This window comes from Sceloporus undulatus, chromosome 2 (assembly GCF_019175285.1).
Source record: "Sceloporus undulatus isolate JIND9_A2432 ecotype Alabama chromosome 2, SceUnd_v1.1, whole genome shotgun sequence".
In the NCBI taxonomy this organism is placed as follows: domain Eukaryota; kingdom Metazoa; phylum Chordata; class Lepidosauria; order Squamata; family Phrynosomatidae; genus Sceloporus; species Sceloporus undulatus.
The window spans coordinates 75,565,823-75,582,861 of NC_056523.1; the positions used below are offsets into that span (position 1 = coordinate 75,565,823).

Below are 17,039 nucleotides of genomic sequence, written 5' to 3' on the forward strand. Positions count from 1 at the left end.
GACCCTCAGACAACTGGGGGGCCGAACCCAAAAAATAAATAATTTAAAAAAAATTTAAAAATTAAATAAATAAATAAACCGGGACAAATGTAGGACAAAATTATCAAATGGAGGACACTTTTTACATAAAAAATGGAGGACACACGAAAAAATTTGCTGATTTTTTTTTTTTAAATGTTAAGATAAATGCATGTTTCCTGGGCTTCTATAGACAATTGCTCCACCGAGCCCCTCGCGCGAGACGCCAAAGGCCCCGGCGGCAATCGGCGGCAGGACTGGGCTGGGGCCGGTCCCAAGGCCTCGCCGGGCCGCAGGTTGCCTACCCCTGCTCCAGAGTCTAAAAACATGACTGTGAATGTAAATCCCTGCTTCTTAGTCGTGGTCCAAACTGAGGACATTTTGAAAATCCTCCTGGAGAGAAGGCTGGAATGGAGGACGTGTCCTGGAAAAGGAGGACCTGATCTGGGAGGCCAGGGGAAAAGATTTGCAGTGGAGGATAGTGTGTGTGTTTGTTTGTTTGTTTGTAGATATCTCATCCACAAGGGGCTCCAGTCTTCCCCTCTTTATTAAAACATAAATGAAACCTCCTTGTCTCTGAGTGCATATATATATATATATATATATGAAACAATGCAGTTCGACACCATTTTATCTGCCATGGCTCCTTCCTACAGAATCCTGTAGTTTTGTGAGGCACCAGAGCTGGTGGGCAGAGAAGGCCAAAAGTCATGTGAAACTACAAATCCCAGGATGCCATAGGATGGCGCTACAGGGCTTAAAGTGGTGTCGAACGGCATTGTTTCTACAGTGCAGATGCACTCTGGAATATCACACATATCCTCCTCCTCTTCCTCCTCCTCAAACCCCAAACTCTGGAATCCCTCAGCTTCCAAATAACAGGATCCATTTTCGCACAACCGCCAGTTTCACTAAACTCAACAGAATACGTCCAGCATTGCTTCAATGTTGAGGTCCTTTTTTTGGACTTCAGCTCCCAGAAGCCCCGGCCATCTTGGCCAACAGCCAGGCATTCTGGGAGTTGAAGTCTCAAAAAAACCAATCAGTCAAGCCAGGGCTTAGGGACCACTCCCCTGGACCCTCTCCGCTCTACTCTGTGGCCCCGCCCACAGCCCTACCGGCAGCCAATCAGACTCTGGCCACGCCCCTTTCCTCTAATTCCCAGGCTCCTTCCTCTCCCACCCCAACCGCCCACCTTCCTCTTTCTCCTCCATCCTGCACGCTCGCGCTTTCCGTGCCCCAAAGCATGCCGGGAGTCGTAGTCTCCGCTTCGCAGGCGCCCTTTGCTAACAATACCTTTCTCGCCTATATTTCCCGAAGCGCACCGGGCGGCGTCCAGAGCGGCCGCGCATGCGCACCGCGGGTGTTTGTTGGCGTCTGCGAGTCGGCCTCAGTCGAGTGGGGGAAAAGGAGGAGGACGACGGAGGGAGAAGCTTCAACTTCCGGCGGAGGCCCAGCGACGAGGCCTTCCTTGGCAGCCCTCCGGCGTCGCGCTGAATGGGGCGGAGAGGGACTCAGCCGCTCCCGCTGCTGGAAACCAGGCGCCTCTCGGGGCGGTGAAGGCCTCTCCTGGGCCGGAGAGCGAGGCTCAAGGAAGGAAAGGGCGCCCACGTTTCCCTTCGGGGGCCCGGCTGGGTAATAAGAGAAACGGCACAAGGCACCACGAAGACCCGCAAAACGCCGCAGGAACACGACAAAACGCCACATCCATACACAAAATACTGCAAAACACCCCACTCATATCACAGAACACCGCAAAACCCCACATAGATACACAAAATACTGCAAAACCCCACATAAATGCCACAAAACCCCACATAAATACACCGAATACTCCGAAGCCCCGCTGCCTGAGGCGTCCGTGGCCCCATTTGTGGGGAGCGTGGGAGGTGGACACGGAGGAGCATGGAGGCGGTGGTGCGTTGTTGCTGAGGATCAGCAGAGGGCCCCTGTGGCCTTTCCGGACCCAGCCATGAAGCGCTACCTCCCTGTGGCCCGGCAGCACTTCCTGGCGGCCCTGGCCAGCACCAGCGTGGTGGTGAAGTCGGTCTGCGCCATGGTGCTGCTGCTGTACCTGCTCTCCTTCGCGGTGGACACGGCCTTTGGTCTTGGGGTGACGCCCGGCTACCTCTTCCCACCCAACTTCTGGGTCTGGACGCTGGCCACCCACTGCCTGGTGGAGAGGCACGCCTGGGACGTGGGGCTGAGCCTGGCCACAGTGGTGGCGGCGGGGCGGCTGCTGGAGCCCCTCTGGGGGGCCCTGGAGCTGCTGGTCTTCTTTGCGGTGGTGAATGTCTCCGTGGGGCTCCTGGGGGCCTTTGCGTACCTCCTCACCTACATGGCCTCCTTCAACCTCTCCTACCTGTTCACCGTCCGCATCTACGGCATGCTGGGCTTCCTCGGCGGGGTCTTGGTGGCCCTCAAGCAAACTATGGGCGACAGCACCGTCTTGAAGGTGCCTCAGGTGCGGATGAAGGTGGTCCCCATGCTTTTGCTCCTGGTCCTGGCCGTCCTGAGGTTGACCACGCTGGTCGAGAGCAACGTCTTGGCCTCCTACGGGTTTGGGGTCCTCTCCAGTTGGGTCTATCTCCGTTTTTATCAGAGGCATAGCAGAGGACGGGGCGACATGTCAGACCACTTTGCGTTCGCCACCTTCTTCCCGGAGATCCTGCAGCCGGTGGTTGGCTTCCTGGCTAATCTGGTGCACAGCCTCTTGGTCAAAGTGAAGGTCTGCCGGAAAACGGTGAAACGGTATGACGTTGGTGCCCCGTCCTCTATCACTATCAGCTTGCCTGGAACAGATCCCCAGGATGCTGAACGAAGGAGGTATGTTTTTTAATATGCATACAGACACACACTTATATACTGTTTGGAAATTATGTGTGGTCATGTTGGTAAATTGTCAGAAGGAATGGAGGGAGGTCTGAGACTGCTCTGAGATCATTTTATTTTCAAAATACTTAGTATTTTCCAACTGCTGTTTTTAAACTTTTTCACCCAGAAATATTTTTAGTCATTTTATTTTAGTGTTCAGTTTATCCACTTAAGTATTCATGGGCTTGTCAACATTTTGGGGTAGTATCTGAGTTTCAGTTGGAGTCAGGAGTATACTTTTAAACCCTTCTTTAAAACTATATCAGGGTGGTAATTTGATCTAAAACTTCCACATTTTGGGACAAGAGGGAACCTATGATAGCCAGCAGAACTCAGTAGGCTTATATTTCTCTTTCAGGATTGAGGCTGATGTGCTTACAGTGTCCTTGTGCATTCGGTAATGTAATTATCAGTATATATGGGGTTGCCCCAGCTTTGAACACTTCTCTGGTAAAATTATTTCATGCTGCTTCAGATGTGTACATATGAACAGATTGGAAATGTCCACCTTGGAGCTGTGAGTTCTTCCTCTCCTCCATACTTGGTCTTTCATATATTGCAGAGGTATAAAAAAGAAGGGGCTGACAAGACACATTAAATTAGACCTGGAAATATGCTGTTAACGAAGGATAATGAAGAAGTGAAAAGCATAGGCTGCATACCAAGACAACTGTACAGTCTAGATGTTTGTTAATAGTTTGTCTGATCCAGAAAAATTGCAAGCAATCAAGCCTCTGAATATCATTGCTGGAGTTAAATAAAATGAGACTTTTTGACCCTTGGTCAAAGTGGAGACCATAACTGCTCAATCTAATACATGTCTGCTGAGAAATACAAAGCTCATTTTGTTCAGTGAATATTGCTCCAGGCTGTCTATTGACTCTACAGGCTTCATTGAGTTTGGACATCAAATAAAGGAGAGGTGTTTTTTTCTTGTAGTCGCTGTTAGCTTCCCAGTAATGCTATAGTAATACATCTCAAACCTTTCACTGTATAGAGTAGGGTCAGGCAAAGTACAGCCCTTCAGATGTTGGACTGCAAGTTCCAGGGCCCTTAGCCACTGCAGAGCCAGTGCTGAGGAATTCTGGGAGTCCCAGTCCATCAACATCTAACAGGCCACATGATTCCCACACTGATCTAAAACAAGTTAGTAATCTTACAAACAACCATAACTTCAGGCTTAACTTGTTAAGGAAAGGATTGTTGTAAGTGAGCATCAAACCTTGATGGATTTGGGATGAAAGAGTTTTCTCCTTAAAATTGTAATAAGCCTTTATTGAACTGTTCACTCCTTATGGACACAGTACTCTGACTGCATGGGACAAATCAAAATGCTTGAAGTTAATTGCTAGGCAGTTAATAGCTATATTGTATTAACAATATGTCTTGACTGTGTTAAACTAATAAAGGAACTTCATATTTTTGACAAGGTTAGGTTGAAAAGTGTAGTTTTGACGTATACTTAAAATACCCCAAGGTCTCCAGGAACCAGATGAGCTACATCCAGGGATAAAAGAACTGGGCAAATGTAATAGCGGAGCCATTGGCAATAATCTTTGAAAAAACTCCTGGAGAAACAGGAGAAGTGCCAGCAGACGGCAAAGGGCCAAACGTTATTTCCATCTTCAAAAAGGGAGAAAAAGAGGATACCCAACAATTAAATCGTCCAGTTAGATCTGAACATCAGTACTAGGAAAAGATTCTGGAGGCAGAAATCATAAACAGAAAGTCTGTGAACATCTAGAAGCCAATGCCATAATCACAAAAAGTCAAACATGGGTCAGGAGAAACAAGAAGCTGCCAGACAAATCTAATCTCTTCTTTGAGTAAATTTAACCAGCTTGGAGGATGAAGGGAATGCTGTGGATATAGTATAGTCTTGATTTCAGTAAGGCCTTGACAAAGTTCCCCATGAACATTCTTGCAAACAAGCTTGGTAAAATGTGGGCAGACAAGGCAAACGTTAGATGGATTGTAAACTGGTGGGACCGGGGCACGGAACCCAAAGGGTGCTCCACAAATGGCTCCTTTTCATCCTGGAGAGAAGTGGAACCAGTGGGGTCCCACAGGGCTCTGTCCTGGGCCCAGTGCTATTCAACATCTTTATCAATGACTTGGAGGAAAAAATTGGGGGCATACTTATCAAATTTGCAGATGACACTAAAGTAGGAGGAAAGCTATACTCCGAGGGACAGGAGCAACATTCAAAATGACCTGAATAGACTAGAAAGCTGGGCCACAGCAAACAGAATGAACTTCAACAGGGAGAAATGTAAGGTACTGCACTTAGGGCGAAAAATGAAATGCACAGATTGGATGGGGGGACCACCTGGCTTAAGAGACAACATGTGAAAGGGATCTAGGAGTCCAAGTAGATGATAAGTTGAACATGAGTCAACAGTGCGATGCGGCAGCTAACAAGGCCAATGCAATTTTAGGCGCATCAATAGAAGTATAGTGTCTAGAATCAAGGGAAGTATAGTGCCACTGTATTCTGCTCTGGTCAGACCCCACGAATATTGTGTCCAGTTCTGGGCGCCACAATTCAAAAGGACATTGAGAAACTGGAGCGTGTCCAGAGGAGGGTGACTAAAATGGTGAAGAGTCTGGAAACCATGCCCTCTGAGGAACGACTTAGGGAGCTGGGGATGTTTAGCCTGGAGAAGAGAAGGTTAAGAGGTGATATGATAGCCCTGTTCAAATATTTGAAGGGATGTCATATTGAGGAGGGAGCAAGTTGTTTTCTGCTGCTCCAGAGACTAGGACCCGAAGCATGGATGCAAACTGCAGGAAAAGAGATTTCACCTCAACATTAGGATGAACTTTCTGACAGTAGGGCTGTTTGACAGTGGAACAAACTCCCTCGGAGTGTAGTGGAGTCTCCTTCCTTGGAGGTCTTCAAGCACGGCTGGATGGCCATCTGTCGGGATGCTTTGATTGTGATTTCCTGCATGGCAGGGGTTGGACTGGATGGCCCTGTGGTCTCTTCCAACTCTATGATTCTTGATTCTAGTCTTTTAGCATTTTCTGTAGATGAGTTTTGGGCAAGCTGTGCACTGTTAACCTGCAGTCATTTTGGCTTTCTTTCAACAAAGGAAGAAGATGCCCTACCCTGCACACTAACTGGGCTTTTAGGGGTTTGGTTCCCTCCAACACCATAGAGGTGTCAACACTGCTGTTGAATTTTAGCAGAAACAATGGTGGACAGCACAAAAACCACACCTTAAAGGCACTCATTTCAGCGTGACATGAACCACAACAGATGTGCAGCCCCTGGTGGCTCAAGCATATCCTGCTTGCCAGGATATTGCTCTTCCTGCCCTATTACAGTCAGCCTCTTATCTACAGATTTTTATCCATGGATTCAAGCATCCACAATTGAAATATTTTTAAAAAGTAAAAATTCCAAAGAAAACCTTGATTTTCCATTTTATATAAGGGACACTATTTTGCTATGCCATTGTATTTTATGGGACTTGAGCACCCACAGATTGTTATCCCCGGGGGGCCCTGGAACCAAACCACAGCGGTAAACAGGGGCCCACTGTATATGCTTGGAGCTCTCCTTAGCACAGATGAATCTTGTTTGCACCGTACTCCATGTGCACATTGGCAGTTCAGCACATTGCAGATCTACAGCACTATATAAATAGAGACATAATAATTAATATAATAATAATTAATATATAATATAATATAATTGTATGGTTTAGGCCTGATTCAAAGTTCTTGTAAGGGAAGGCTCCGTATACACTTGTTCCCTCTACATTTACTGGGGTTAGGGACACAGGACCCCCATGATGTGGAAAAACTGAAAATAAAAAAACACTATGTTTTTTACCTGAGAGAACACTCGAGAATCTGTAGGTTCACCCATGCAACTGTGGCAACATCTGCCAGACATGTGACCACAGAATTGTGCTGAAGGAGCTACAGGTGCCTAGTGGAGTTTCTCTCTAGGAATCTGTAGGTCCTTCATGCAATTTTGGTTAAAGCTGACCATAGAGTGCGCTGGAGGACCTAAATATTCCTAGGGAGAACATATTAATAAAATCCATGAATAATCAAAGCTGCAAAAATCAAGCTGCCTGTGGAGGGATGTCTGTACTCTCTTGGAAGGGAAAGGCTCCACACAATCAGAATGTCCTCGTGAATAGGAATGTCCTTTAGGAGTTCTGTGTCATATTCAAAGGACTAAATCAGGGTAGGAAACCTGCGGCCCGCGGGCCGGATGCGGCCCGGCAAGGCCTTGGGACTGGCCCCAGCCTGGTCCTGCCGCCGATTGCCGCCGGGGTCTTTGGGGGGCAATTGTCTATAGAAGCCTCAGAAACATGCATTTATTAACTTTTTTTAAAATCAGCAAATTTTTCGCGTGTCCTCCATTTTTAAAAAAAGTGTCTTCCATTTGAAAATTTTTTCCTACATTTGTCCTGGTTTATTTATATATTTAAATTTTTAAATAATTATTTAATTATTTAATTATTTAATTTTTGGCTTCGGCCCCCCAGTTGTCTGAGAGACAGCAACCCGGCCCCGGCTCAAAAAGATTGCCCACCCCTGGACTAAATGATGCCCATTTGATTGTAAAAGGCTATTTTACTTAGATGATAGAGTTGGTAGAGAGACCCCAAGGGCCATCCAGTCCAACCCCATTCTGCCATGCGAACTCTCCAATCAAAACATACCCGACAGATGACCATCCAGCCTCGTTTTAAAAACTTCCAAGGAAGGAGAGTTTGACAATATTCATTGATTATTTCAAAGGTAGAATGAGAAAGGGTCTATTAAAGATAGCCTCTTATTTATCCAAAGTTTAAGGGATGTTCTGTGTCAGAATAACATATTTTGTTTTCTTACATGAATCACCTTGAGTAATATTTTAAATAGTAGAAAAAGGATATTCTGTTTTTAAATGTTAACTTTAAACTGAGTGTCGTCATAGAGACACTGGGATTGACTCCAGTCCTGTGGACTTCAGTAAGCCTCCATATGGATTGTCATCAAACTTGTTTTTTCCAACAAATTCATTTTGTTTTTCTTACATGGGATGGAATCATTCAGCCTTCCAGGTGTTTCTGAACTATAGCTTCCAGCATTGTTCACCATTGGCTGTGCTGATAGGGCTGCTGGGGGTTGCAGACCAACATCTGAAAGCCCACATGATTGCCATCTCTAGGTGACAATGTTCCTAGAAATGTCATCATTAATGGTTAAGATCACAGACTGAGAAGAACTGAAAAGCAAACAATTTCAAAGATAATGAAGTAGAGTTGCAAATTTTGAATAAGGTGTATTACTAAACTTGTTTTCCTGTAAATACTGTTCTTTTTGTCAGTATGACTGGGTATGGAAAATCTCTTGCACATATGCTAAAGCGGCTCTGGGTGGTCTGAGCCTAGCTCCGAATGAATAGTTACAGGGTGGAGTACTGGCATTGTACCTAAGTGAAAAAGAGAGAGGTTATCACTTTCCCCGAAGCAGAACATGAAATGAAAAACATATGTGCTCATTACACAGCAGTCTAAACTGAAACATTTTTACAGCTGCATGCTGTGTTGAAGTAACTCCTGTCGTGTGGAAGGAAAAAGACATACAGGGCTAATACAGATAACAGGCATATTACTTTTATTTGCGTCTTTATCATATAATTTTTCCATGTTTGAGAGCTCTGAATTTAGTCATTATCATTAAGGTACATCACTAAGTCCTTCCAATTACTGTTTTTCTCCTCCCTGCACCCCCACTTTCTTTATTTCATAGATTTCTTACCACTCTTCCCTTCCTCTTTATTATTTACTTTTAATCCAATTTGTTTGTGTTTTTTCCTTTCCAGTGACCAAGGGGGGGTTTACAAATTTAAAATGAACGTTTAGCTATAGTATATACCTATTAAAAACAAACATTTGTTCTATTAAAGACACATAGCTTAAACAATTTAACTATGTTTAAAGCATAATTTAAAACATACAAAATGAAAACAACACACTGTGAACCATTCTTATGCATCTGATTAAAATTGTCAGAGGTTTGGCTAATACTCTTTCTGATGTTCTGGGTTATATTTACCATGCTCAAATAGAAAGATCATTCCTTCTTTTCAAAACAGAAAGTGAAACAGAGTTGCGGCTGCACAATTAAAAATGTTGGTTAGTTGGGGCTTGTACCCCACAGCAAATCTGGTACTGTCTCTGGCAACCATACTGAATGGCTAGGCTTCACCTAACACTGAAGCTGTAGTAGTAGGTGAGATTTTCCAGATGTTGTATGGTGATCCTTTTCTGCCATTTCCCTGCTCCAGTATTAGGGATTATATGGCATGAGTTGCAAGGGGCCTCATGGGCCACTGGTCCTACCCCCTGTTCAATCCAGGATCTCCAACTAGGGCCTCCCTAGCAGGTAGGTTCCAGTCTCTGTCTGAAGACATCCAGACCATACAGAAAGGAGACATTGCCACCTCTCTAGGCAGCCGGTTCTATTGCCGAACTCTTTTACAGCCAAGAAGTTCCTTTTAATGCTCAGTTAGAATCTCTTTTCCCCCCTCCCCATAACTTAAAACCATGAGATCTGGTTCTAACCTTTGGAGCAACAAAGAACAGGCCTGCCCCCTCATCTCAGTAGCCGCCTTTGTGAGGTTCATGTCACCCCTCAAAATTTCTCTTCAAGAAGCTAAAAATGCCCACCTCCTTGAACCTTTCTGCGTAGGTTTTGTTCTCCATACTGCTTATCATCTTCATTCCTTCTCTGAACTGACTTCCACTTGTCTGTGCTGTTTGGTGTGTGTTTGTTTGTGTGTGTGTGTTGTTGTTGTTGCCTTCAGGTCTGGAAACCATGTCCTATGAGGAACAATTTGGAGCTGGGTATGTTTAGCCGAGAAAAGAAGGTTAAGAGGTGATATGATAGCCCTGTTTAAATTTTGAAGGGATGTCATATTGAGGAGGGGCAAGCTTGTTTTATGCTGCTCCAGGGACTAGGACCCGGAGCAATGGATGAAGCTCCAGGAAAGAGTTCCACCTCAACATTCGGAGGACTTCCTGACCAGTAAGGGCTGTTCGACCGTGGCACCACTCCCTCAGAGAGTGGTGGAGTCTCCTTCCTCAGAGGTCTTTAAACGTGGCTGGATGGCCATCTGTCGGGGATGCTTTGATTGAGAGTTCCTGATGGCAGGGGGTTGGACTGGATGGCCCTTGCCGGTCTCTTCCAACTCTGATTCTATGATATGATAACTTTCAGGTCAGTTCTGACTTATGGAACCTCTAAGGTGAACCTATCATGGGTTTTCTTGGCAGTACAGTGGGGCCCTTGTTATATGCTGGGGTTTGGTTCCAGGTCCCCCGTGGATAACAAATCCGTGGATGCTCAAGTCACATTAAATATAATGACCATAGCCATGGTGTCCCTTATAAAAATGGAAAATCAAGGTTTGATACAGTATTTTAAATTTATAATTTTTTAGAACATTTTCAAACCGTGGATGCTTGAATCTGTGTATAAAAAATCTGTATTTAAGAAGGATCAGCTGTACTTACTCGCGGAGGTTTGCCATTACCTTCAACTGAAGCAGAGCGCTTGTGACTTCTCAAAGTCACCAAGCAGGTTTCATTAACTGCCTTAGAGTCAGCCTCGACATATGGTAACCCTATGAATGAGACATCTCCACCATCTCAGTTCTTGCAAACTCAGGGGCATGGCTTCCTTGATTGAGTCTATCCATCTGGTGTGCGGCCTTCCTCTTTTCCTACAGCTTTCTACCTTGCAAAGCATTATAGTCTCTTTCTAGTGTGTCATGCCTTCTCGTTATGTGGCCACAAGTAGGACAGCCCTATTTTTGTCATTTTGGCTTCTAGGGAGAGATCTGGCTTAATTTGTTCTGGACACGTTTGTATTTGTTTAGCAGACCATGGTATCTGCAGAACTCTTGGTCCAGCACCACATCTCAATAGCTACGGTATTTTCTCTTCATCAGCTTTCTTCACCATCCAGTTCTCACATTGTGATAAGATACAATGGCATGGACCAATCCTAACATTGGGATTCAGTGATATATATCTTTGCACTTTAGTGATTATCTTTGCACTTTAGGATCTTGTCTAATTCTTTCATATCTACCGTTCCATGTCCTAGTCCAAAACACATTAAAGAATAATCCAGTTTGAGGCTGCTTATTTGCCCTGGTTCAGTGCTAGGAAATCCTGGAAATTGTAGTTTATCATGGCACCAGAGTTCTCTCATAGAGAAGGCTAAATGTCTCACAAAATGACAGTTCCCAGATTCCCTAGCATTGGCCAGGGCAGTTAAAGCAGTCTCAAACTGGATATTTCTGCAGTGTATTTTGGACCCTAGTCTTTTGATTTCTTGACTGCCATCTTTATTCTCATCATGACTCAGGCATGTTACATACGCGCACAAAGTACGTCCCCAGGACGTACTATGGTTAGGAAGGGGCATCACTTCCTAATGCCCTCTAACCCTAGTACGGCCTATGTCCGTACAAAATGGCGGCGCCCTTTTCCACACGGGGGCCGCCATTGCTACGTCACAACTGCGCCGCCTCCAAATGGGGCAGCACGGAAGTGACATACTGGGGCTACGCGAGGGCCCCTGGGGCGCCCTTTCTGCAGCCCTGGAAGAAGCTCCTTTCAAGAGCTTCCACATTTGCATCGCTGGGCACAGCCTTTACATGGCTGCGCCAGCGACACAGAGCAAAGGGGCCAAGTGGCCCCTTTCTCCTCCTCTCTGCCGCTGCCGGTGTCCTTGGGGCTTGAAGCCCCAAGGACACTCTTTCCAGGCCATGGGAAGGGCCTTTTGCCGCTTCCCCACAGCCTGGAAAGTGGCAGTGGGGCCTCAGGGCTGCCGTGTGTGACAGCTGAGGCCCCAATCCTGCGGGGAAAGGGCCGGATACAGGCCGCCCCAAATGGCGGTCCTGTAACGCACCTGAGTCAAGGTATGGATAATCTTTAACTACTCAGTTTCTTAGTTGTCTGTGATGTAGGTCGTCAGGGGTCATAAAAAGGGATTCTTCACTCCAGCCCCATAGAAAGCTGTAGTCTCTTTAAAAGAGGATGTGAGATGTCTCCTCGGATCTCAAAAAGTATTGTTGAGGTTGGCTTTCAGGCTGGATTCTCTTGCGGGTAGAGGTAGGCATTGCTCAACTTGGTTCATGACAACCAAGCTGGTGAGGATAGGACACAGGATAGACAGATACCAGGAGACTCCCGTCACAGCTGCAGTAAACCACAAGGAACACATGCCCAGCATCAAACTGGCACAACCAAGAAGGTACCCAATCAACCCTGATGTGGCATGGTAAGCTTCAGTTTGGTAAGTGTCCAGTTCTTCATCAGCTTAGGATACAGCAGAGCAAGACCACCCATGCACTGCATGCTAGTCCGGGGCATGGCGCCAACTAAGCAAACTTTCAGTGTTGCTGCTGCGAGTTGCTGCCCAACGTGGTTTCAGGGCTGAATCTGACAGCTCCGGAAGCCTCCCTGATTGGGAAACTCAGACTTGTCCTACATGGTCCGTTGCCTGCTTCTAATTTTAAGATCTCACCTGATTGAGGGGAAAAGCGGAGGGGATCGGAAGACGGTGCGCCCTGTTGGTGCCGCCATCATGATGGCCCAGACACCCCTGACTACAAAGGATTCAACAATCCACAACAATCTTGAAAACCTTCCGTTGTGCGGCCACTTTCCTCAGAGGGAGACACTCTGACAAAAACTCTGCAGGTTGGTGCTGCTATTTCCTAAGAGACACGGGATGAAATTATATTTCTTTGGTGACTCGGGGGTCGAAAAACGGCGGATGGGCCGCATACCTGGCAACTGACACTGATTGTGTAAGCTGATTAGTTTCGGGAAAGAGCTGATCCGGGAAAAGAGAGAGTAGCTCACAGAGAAGACGCACGTTTTGGCGGCCACCCGCGGGGTTGCCGTTTGGCAGAGATAGGCACCGCGGCAGTAGAGGAAGGCGGTGGGTCGGTTTGGCTTGGGGGAAGGATAAGGAAAACCTAAGACACCTATTAATCTTTGGAGCTTAATACATTAAAACGAGAACTCGGAGGACTAAAGGACTAAAGTAAGACACATTATAATAAACAAAGTGACTCAAGAAGAAACCTAATTGGACTGTGGAAACCTAACTAGATTTGTGAAAAATGGACTGTATACACTAACAACAAGGGACAACAAAAAGAGCAGGGCTTAAAGTCCGGGAAGAAAAAGAATCTGGACAGAGGACAGAAAGAGAAATACGGACTTTCGGCGGGGGGGGGGGGGGGGGGGGGAGAAAGAACTGATAGAACTTAATTTAATAAAAGCCTGAAGCCTGAAGGGAAATTTGAAGAGATAAACAATGAATACTAGGTGAAAGAGACAATTAAGGTGGTAATATATTATTGAGGGGAGGGAGAACAAATGATTTCCATTTATATGAATGTGAATTAATCAAAGTTTCCTATTGTCCTATTAGAGTTTAAAACTTGTTATAAGCAGGCTTGAGACAGATTTTTGAAAATTGAAAACTGAAAATAACGTTAACCCCGTTTGTTTGGAAGATAAAAAGGGGGGGAAATATTGAATGCTGAACAGAATTATTTTTGTTTTCTTAAAGTTCAGCTATAAACCTCTCTTTGCTCTTTCTTTAGTAATTGTTCCAAGTCTTTGCTTTTTTCTGCCAGTAATATGGTATCATCTGTGTATCTTATATTGTTGATGTTTCTTCCTCCAATTTTCACACCTCTTTCCTCCAAGTCTAATTCTGTCTTGTGTACTATCACATTGTAAACATATTGTACATTGGATAATGGAGCATGCCAAAGAATTCCAAAATAAAATTAGCTTGTGCTTTGTAGATAACAGCAAAGTCTTTGACTGTATAGATCATGAAAAGCTATAGATTGTTCTTAAAGACGTGGGTGTGTCAGAACATTTGATTATCCTGATCTGTAAACTATACTCAGGACAAGAGGCTACTGTTAGAACAGAATACAAAAAAACAAAATGGTTCCCAATTGGGAAGGGGGACAAGCAATTATGCATCCCAACTTTTCTATGTCCTCCTTAAAAAGAGGCACCCAGAATGCAGTATTCCAGATGAGGTCTGACCATTCTACTGTGTGAATATATAGAATATTAAAGTTCTGTTTGGAAGTTAATGATTATTTCTGTATAAAAAAAGTAGGGAGTTTATTAACTTAAAATTGTTTTGAATGTTATGACGTTAAGTCCTATTTAAAAGCTGAACAAGTGAGGCATTTCAAACAGTACTGGACAATGTCTTCAAATAAAATAAAGATATTCTGGTATAGTTTAGGCACCTATAGGTTGCAATCAAATGACTTGGCATGGGCTTGTTGTGTACATTAGGTGAATGAGATTTGGGGTAGAGTGAGAGGTAAGAGATGACCCATTGGTGTTTGAGAGCTGTTTTGCACCTCTCATCCATAGAGAAATGTGGACTCTTTTCGTGATTAGTACTATTTTTCAATTAAATACATCAAACAACCTGCATTCACTTTGAATCCTTTTCTTGTTCTCCAGGCAGTTGGCTCTGAAGGCTCTGAATGAACGGTTGAAGCGTGTGGAAGACCAGTCAGCATGGCCCAGCATGGAAGATGAAGAAGAAGAAGAAAGCATTAAAGCCGATACTCCATTGCTATCAGAGAAGAGTCGGGACACTCTAACAGGAGGAAAAGCAGCCAGCCAGGAATCCAGCCTCATAACTTTTGAAGATGCCCCCTCACAGTTGTGACCATGAAACACACCTGCTCTCCTTCTCTGCCTGCTCCTATATGTCAGAGCTGCTAATGATCCCTCATGTGCCCTCCCTCACAGCACTGCCTGCTTTGCAGGAAACAAAACACTATGCCTACTGGCCTAGAAAGGCAGTGTCCTTCCTTCCAGCATTTATTAGCCACATGTGGCAGAGCCCAGGTCTCAGGACTCTTGGGATGAAAACTGTTGACTGACGCACAGACCTGGAATTATGTTTCTTCTCTTCAGAGGGGTACTTGAAACTGATTTTTTTTTTCAGAATTGGCAGACAAAGAGGGAGATCCACATCTCCTCAGCTTAACAAAGAACATCCAGCTGAATAAAAAAGCCCTATAAAATCAGACCTGACCAGTAGTTGCCACTGTGGCTATTAAGTTATCTGTGCTTGTGTCTGGCTCCTTTCGGTGGCATTTCTGTGTAGGGCCCTGAACTGCCCAGCTTGGTGAGTTCCCTCCTGCTTTTGGAGTTTAAATGCCAAACTGTTCTGTGAGCTTCACCAGGTTGTGAACACAGCAAGCTCAGCAAGTGATATGTGGCACTTTCCCTCTTGATTTAATTTTGACTTAGTGACAGTGTTTAGCAAATCATAGCTTCCCCTTTTCCTCCTAGAGTTGGTTTTGTTTTTGATTAAATGAGCAAGCACTTTCTTATGAAAATCCTTTGTGGTATTAACCTTCCTTCATCTTCATAGAAAAGGTAACTCTGGTGAGCCCTACCAAAACAAGCTGCTGGATTAGACACTTGCTGGACCCAGCAGTTAAAAACATTTTAGTAATAGCATAACCACTTGGGTCCATCTCTTTTTCAGCAGTGAAAAAAGGGTTTAGGGATTCAGAGCCGCTTGCTTCTAGTGTGAGGAGAAGCGTTTCTCAGATTTTCTGGAGGGACTACTAGAGGAAACTAATTTTTATTTTGGTTCTTTTGCCTTTGGTTTTTCTTCATTTCCCTTTGCAGTGATTAAAATGTCAAAGCAATCTCTGTCTTAGGTGGGGTGCCATTGCATTCCAATTATTGGGATGAACTTTTTGCTAAGTAGAATATATGTTGCTGGTTTGTTTTTAAAGGTGCTTTTTGGGTAGGACTCTTGACAATTCTCTGATGCCTCCTTTTTTCTTTTTGGTTAGATCATTAGCTTCTTTCTCTCCTTTGGAATGAGATTTTTTTTCTTTTTTTCCCCTTTTTTTGGTAGGGCAGCAAGCCCTAAATATGTACAACACTGATTCTAGCCCCCAAAGGTACACTTTACCCACATTGAGGACTGGGTTAGGGGACACTTGACAGAATGGGAAGAGTGTGAGATCACATTGTGATAATTTTTTAAAAGGACCACATGAATTTTTGTCAACCAGGAAATAAACACAAATTTCATTATCAATAAACAGTTCTTTCAAAAAAAAAAAAGAGCTTAATGAACTTTGTAAACCTCCCTTGATTTGATTACATAAAATCCTAACAAGTTGTCTTGAACCCAGTTTTAATTGCAGCCAATCACGTAACAGCAAAGGACAACAAGTTAAAACTGCAAAGATTTAGGTTGGAAATCTCTTGTCACACTCTTGGATGCTGGAATCTTGCTTCCTTTTATGGGCTTGCTCAAATCAACTTTCTAATAACAGTATCATCATCATCATCCTGCCTTTTTCCCAAGGTGGCCAGTTTCTTTTTTAATGGTTAAAATTCATAAAACACAAAAGCTCAAATGTAATTATATATCATCCTGCCTTTTTGCCAGATTGGGAATCGAGGTGATTTACAATAATTTTTAAAAATAGTTTACAGTTCACAAAACACAAGAGTTAAAAAGTAAACTGTCAGAGAAATTACCCATTCTTTTAAATCCATGTTCATGCTGAAGAACTAAGACAACAGTGAAACAAGGCACATAATAGGGTAGTAATTAGGTCTGCTGGCACAGACCAATGAGCTTTTGCGTGATTTCTGAAGATTTTCAGGTATTTGGGTACAAATACTTTCAGGTACAAATCCTAATGATATTTTATCATGATTTTAATTAAATGGCTTTTCTTCACCCTATTTCATCTTTACAGCAACCTTAGAAGGCAAATTAGGGTGACAAATGCTGACTGCTTCATGCTCACCCAAAGAGCTTTGAGGATGAGTGTGTGTGGGGGGGGGGGTGTTGAACCTAGGTCTCTATGCAAGTCCCAAGGTGCTTCTCACAACATGCTTGTTTCTCAAAAGTGGATCTGAGATATGTTGCAAAATGAAGGTCTGTACTTAATAGGTCCATGTGCTGAGAACTGCTTTACACCATATGAATTTACCAGGTACACCAGGAAGAAAACCCACCTAGCACATTATCACAGTAAAAAACGGTTGTATACTTGTGTGTGATGTGTTCATAAATTGCTTTGG

The 17,039-nt window shown here is 44.3% G+C and overlaps 1 protein-coding gene across 2 annotated transcripts; it reads left to right on the forward strand.

Moving 5' to 3' along the window:
* Positions 1-1,360: 1,360 nt before the first annotated feature.
* TMEM115 (transmembrane protein 115) lies at positions 1,361-16,064 on the forward strand. 2 transcript variants are annotated; one of them, XM_042454302.1, is made up of 3 exons: positions 1,361-1,736; positions 1,778-2,844; positions 14,430-16,064. In XM_042454302.1, the coding sequence occupies exons 2-3, from the start codon at positions 1,991-1,993 to the stop codon at positions 14,638-14,640; spliced, it is 1,065 nt and encodes a 354-aa protein (XP_042310236.1). In that variant the 5' UTR covers positions 1,361-1,736; positions 1,778-1,990; the 3' UTR covers positions 14,641-16,064. The 2 variants fall into 2 exon arrangements, with proteins under 2 accessions (XP_042310236.1, XP_042310237.1); XM_042454303.1 differs by having other exon boundaries at positions 1,582-1,729; positions 1,770-2,844.
* The last annotated feature ends 975 nt before the right edge of the window (positions 16,065-17,039 follow it).

Bases quoted from the DNA above. Each gene is read 5' to 3' on its own strand.
- TMEM115 (XM_042454302.1), top strand. From the start codon at position 1,991: ATGAAGCGCTACCTCCCTGTGGCCCGGCAGCACTTCCTGGCGGCCCTG. The intron at 2,845-14,429 runs GTATGTTTTTTA...CTTGTTCTCCAG, and splicing joins CAGGATGCTGAACGAAGGAG to GCAGTTGGCTCTGAAGGCTC.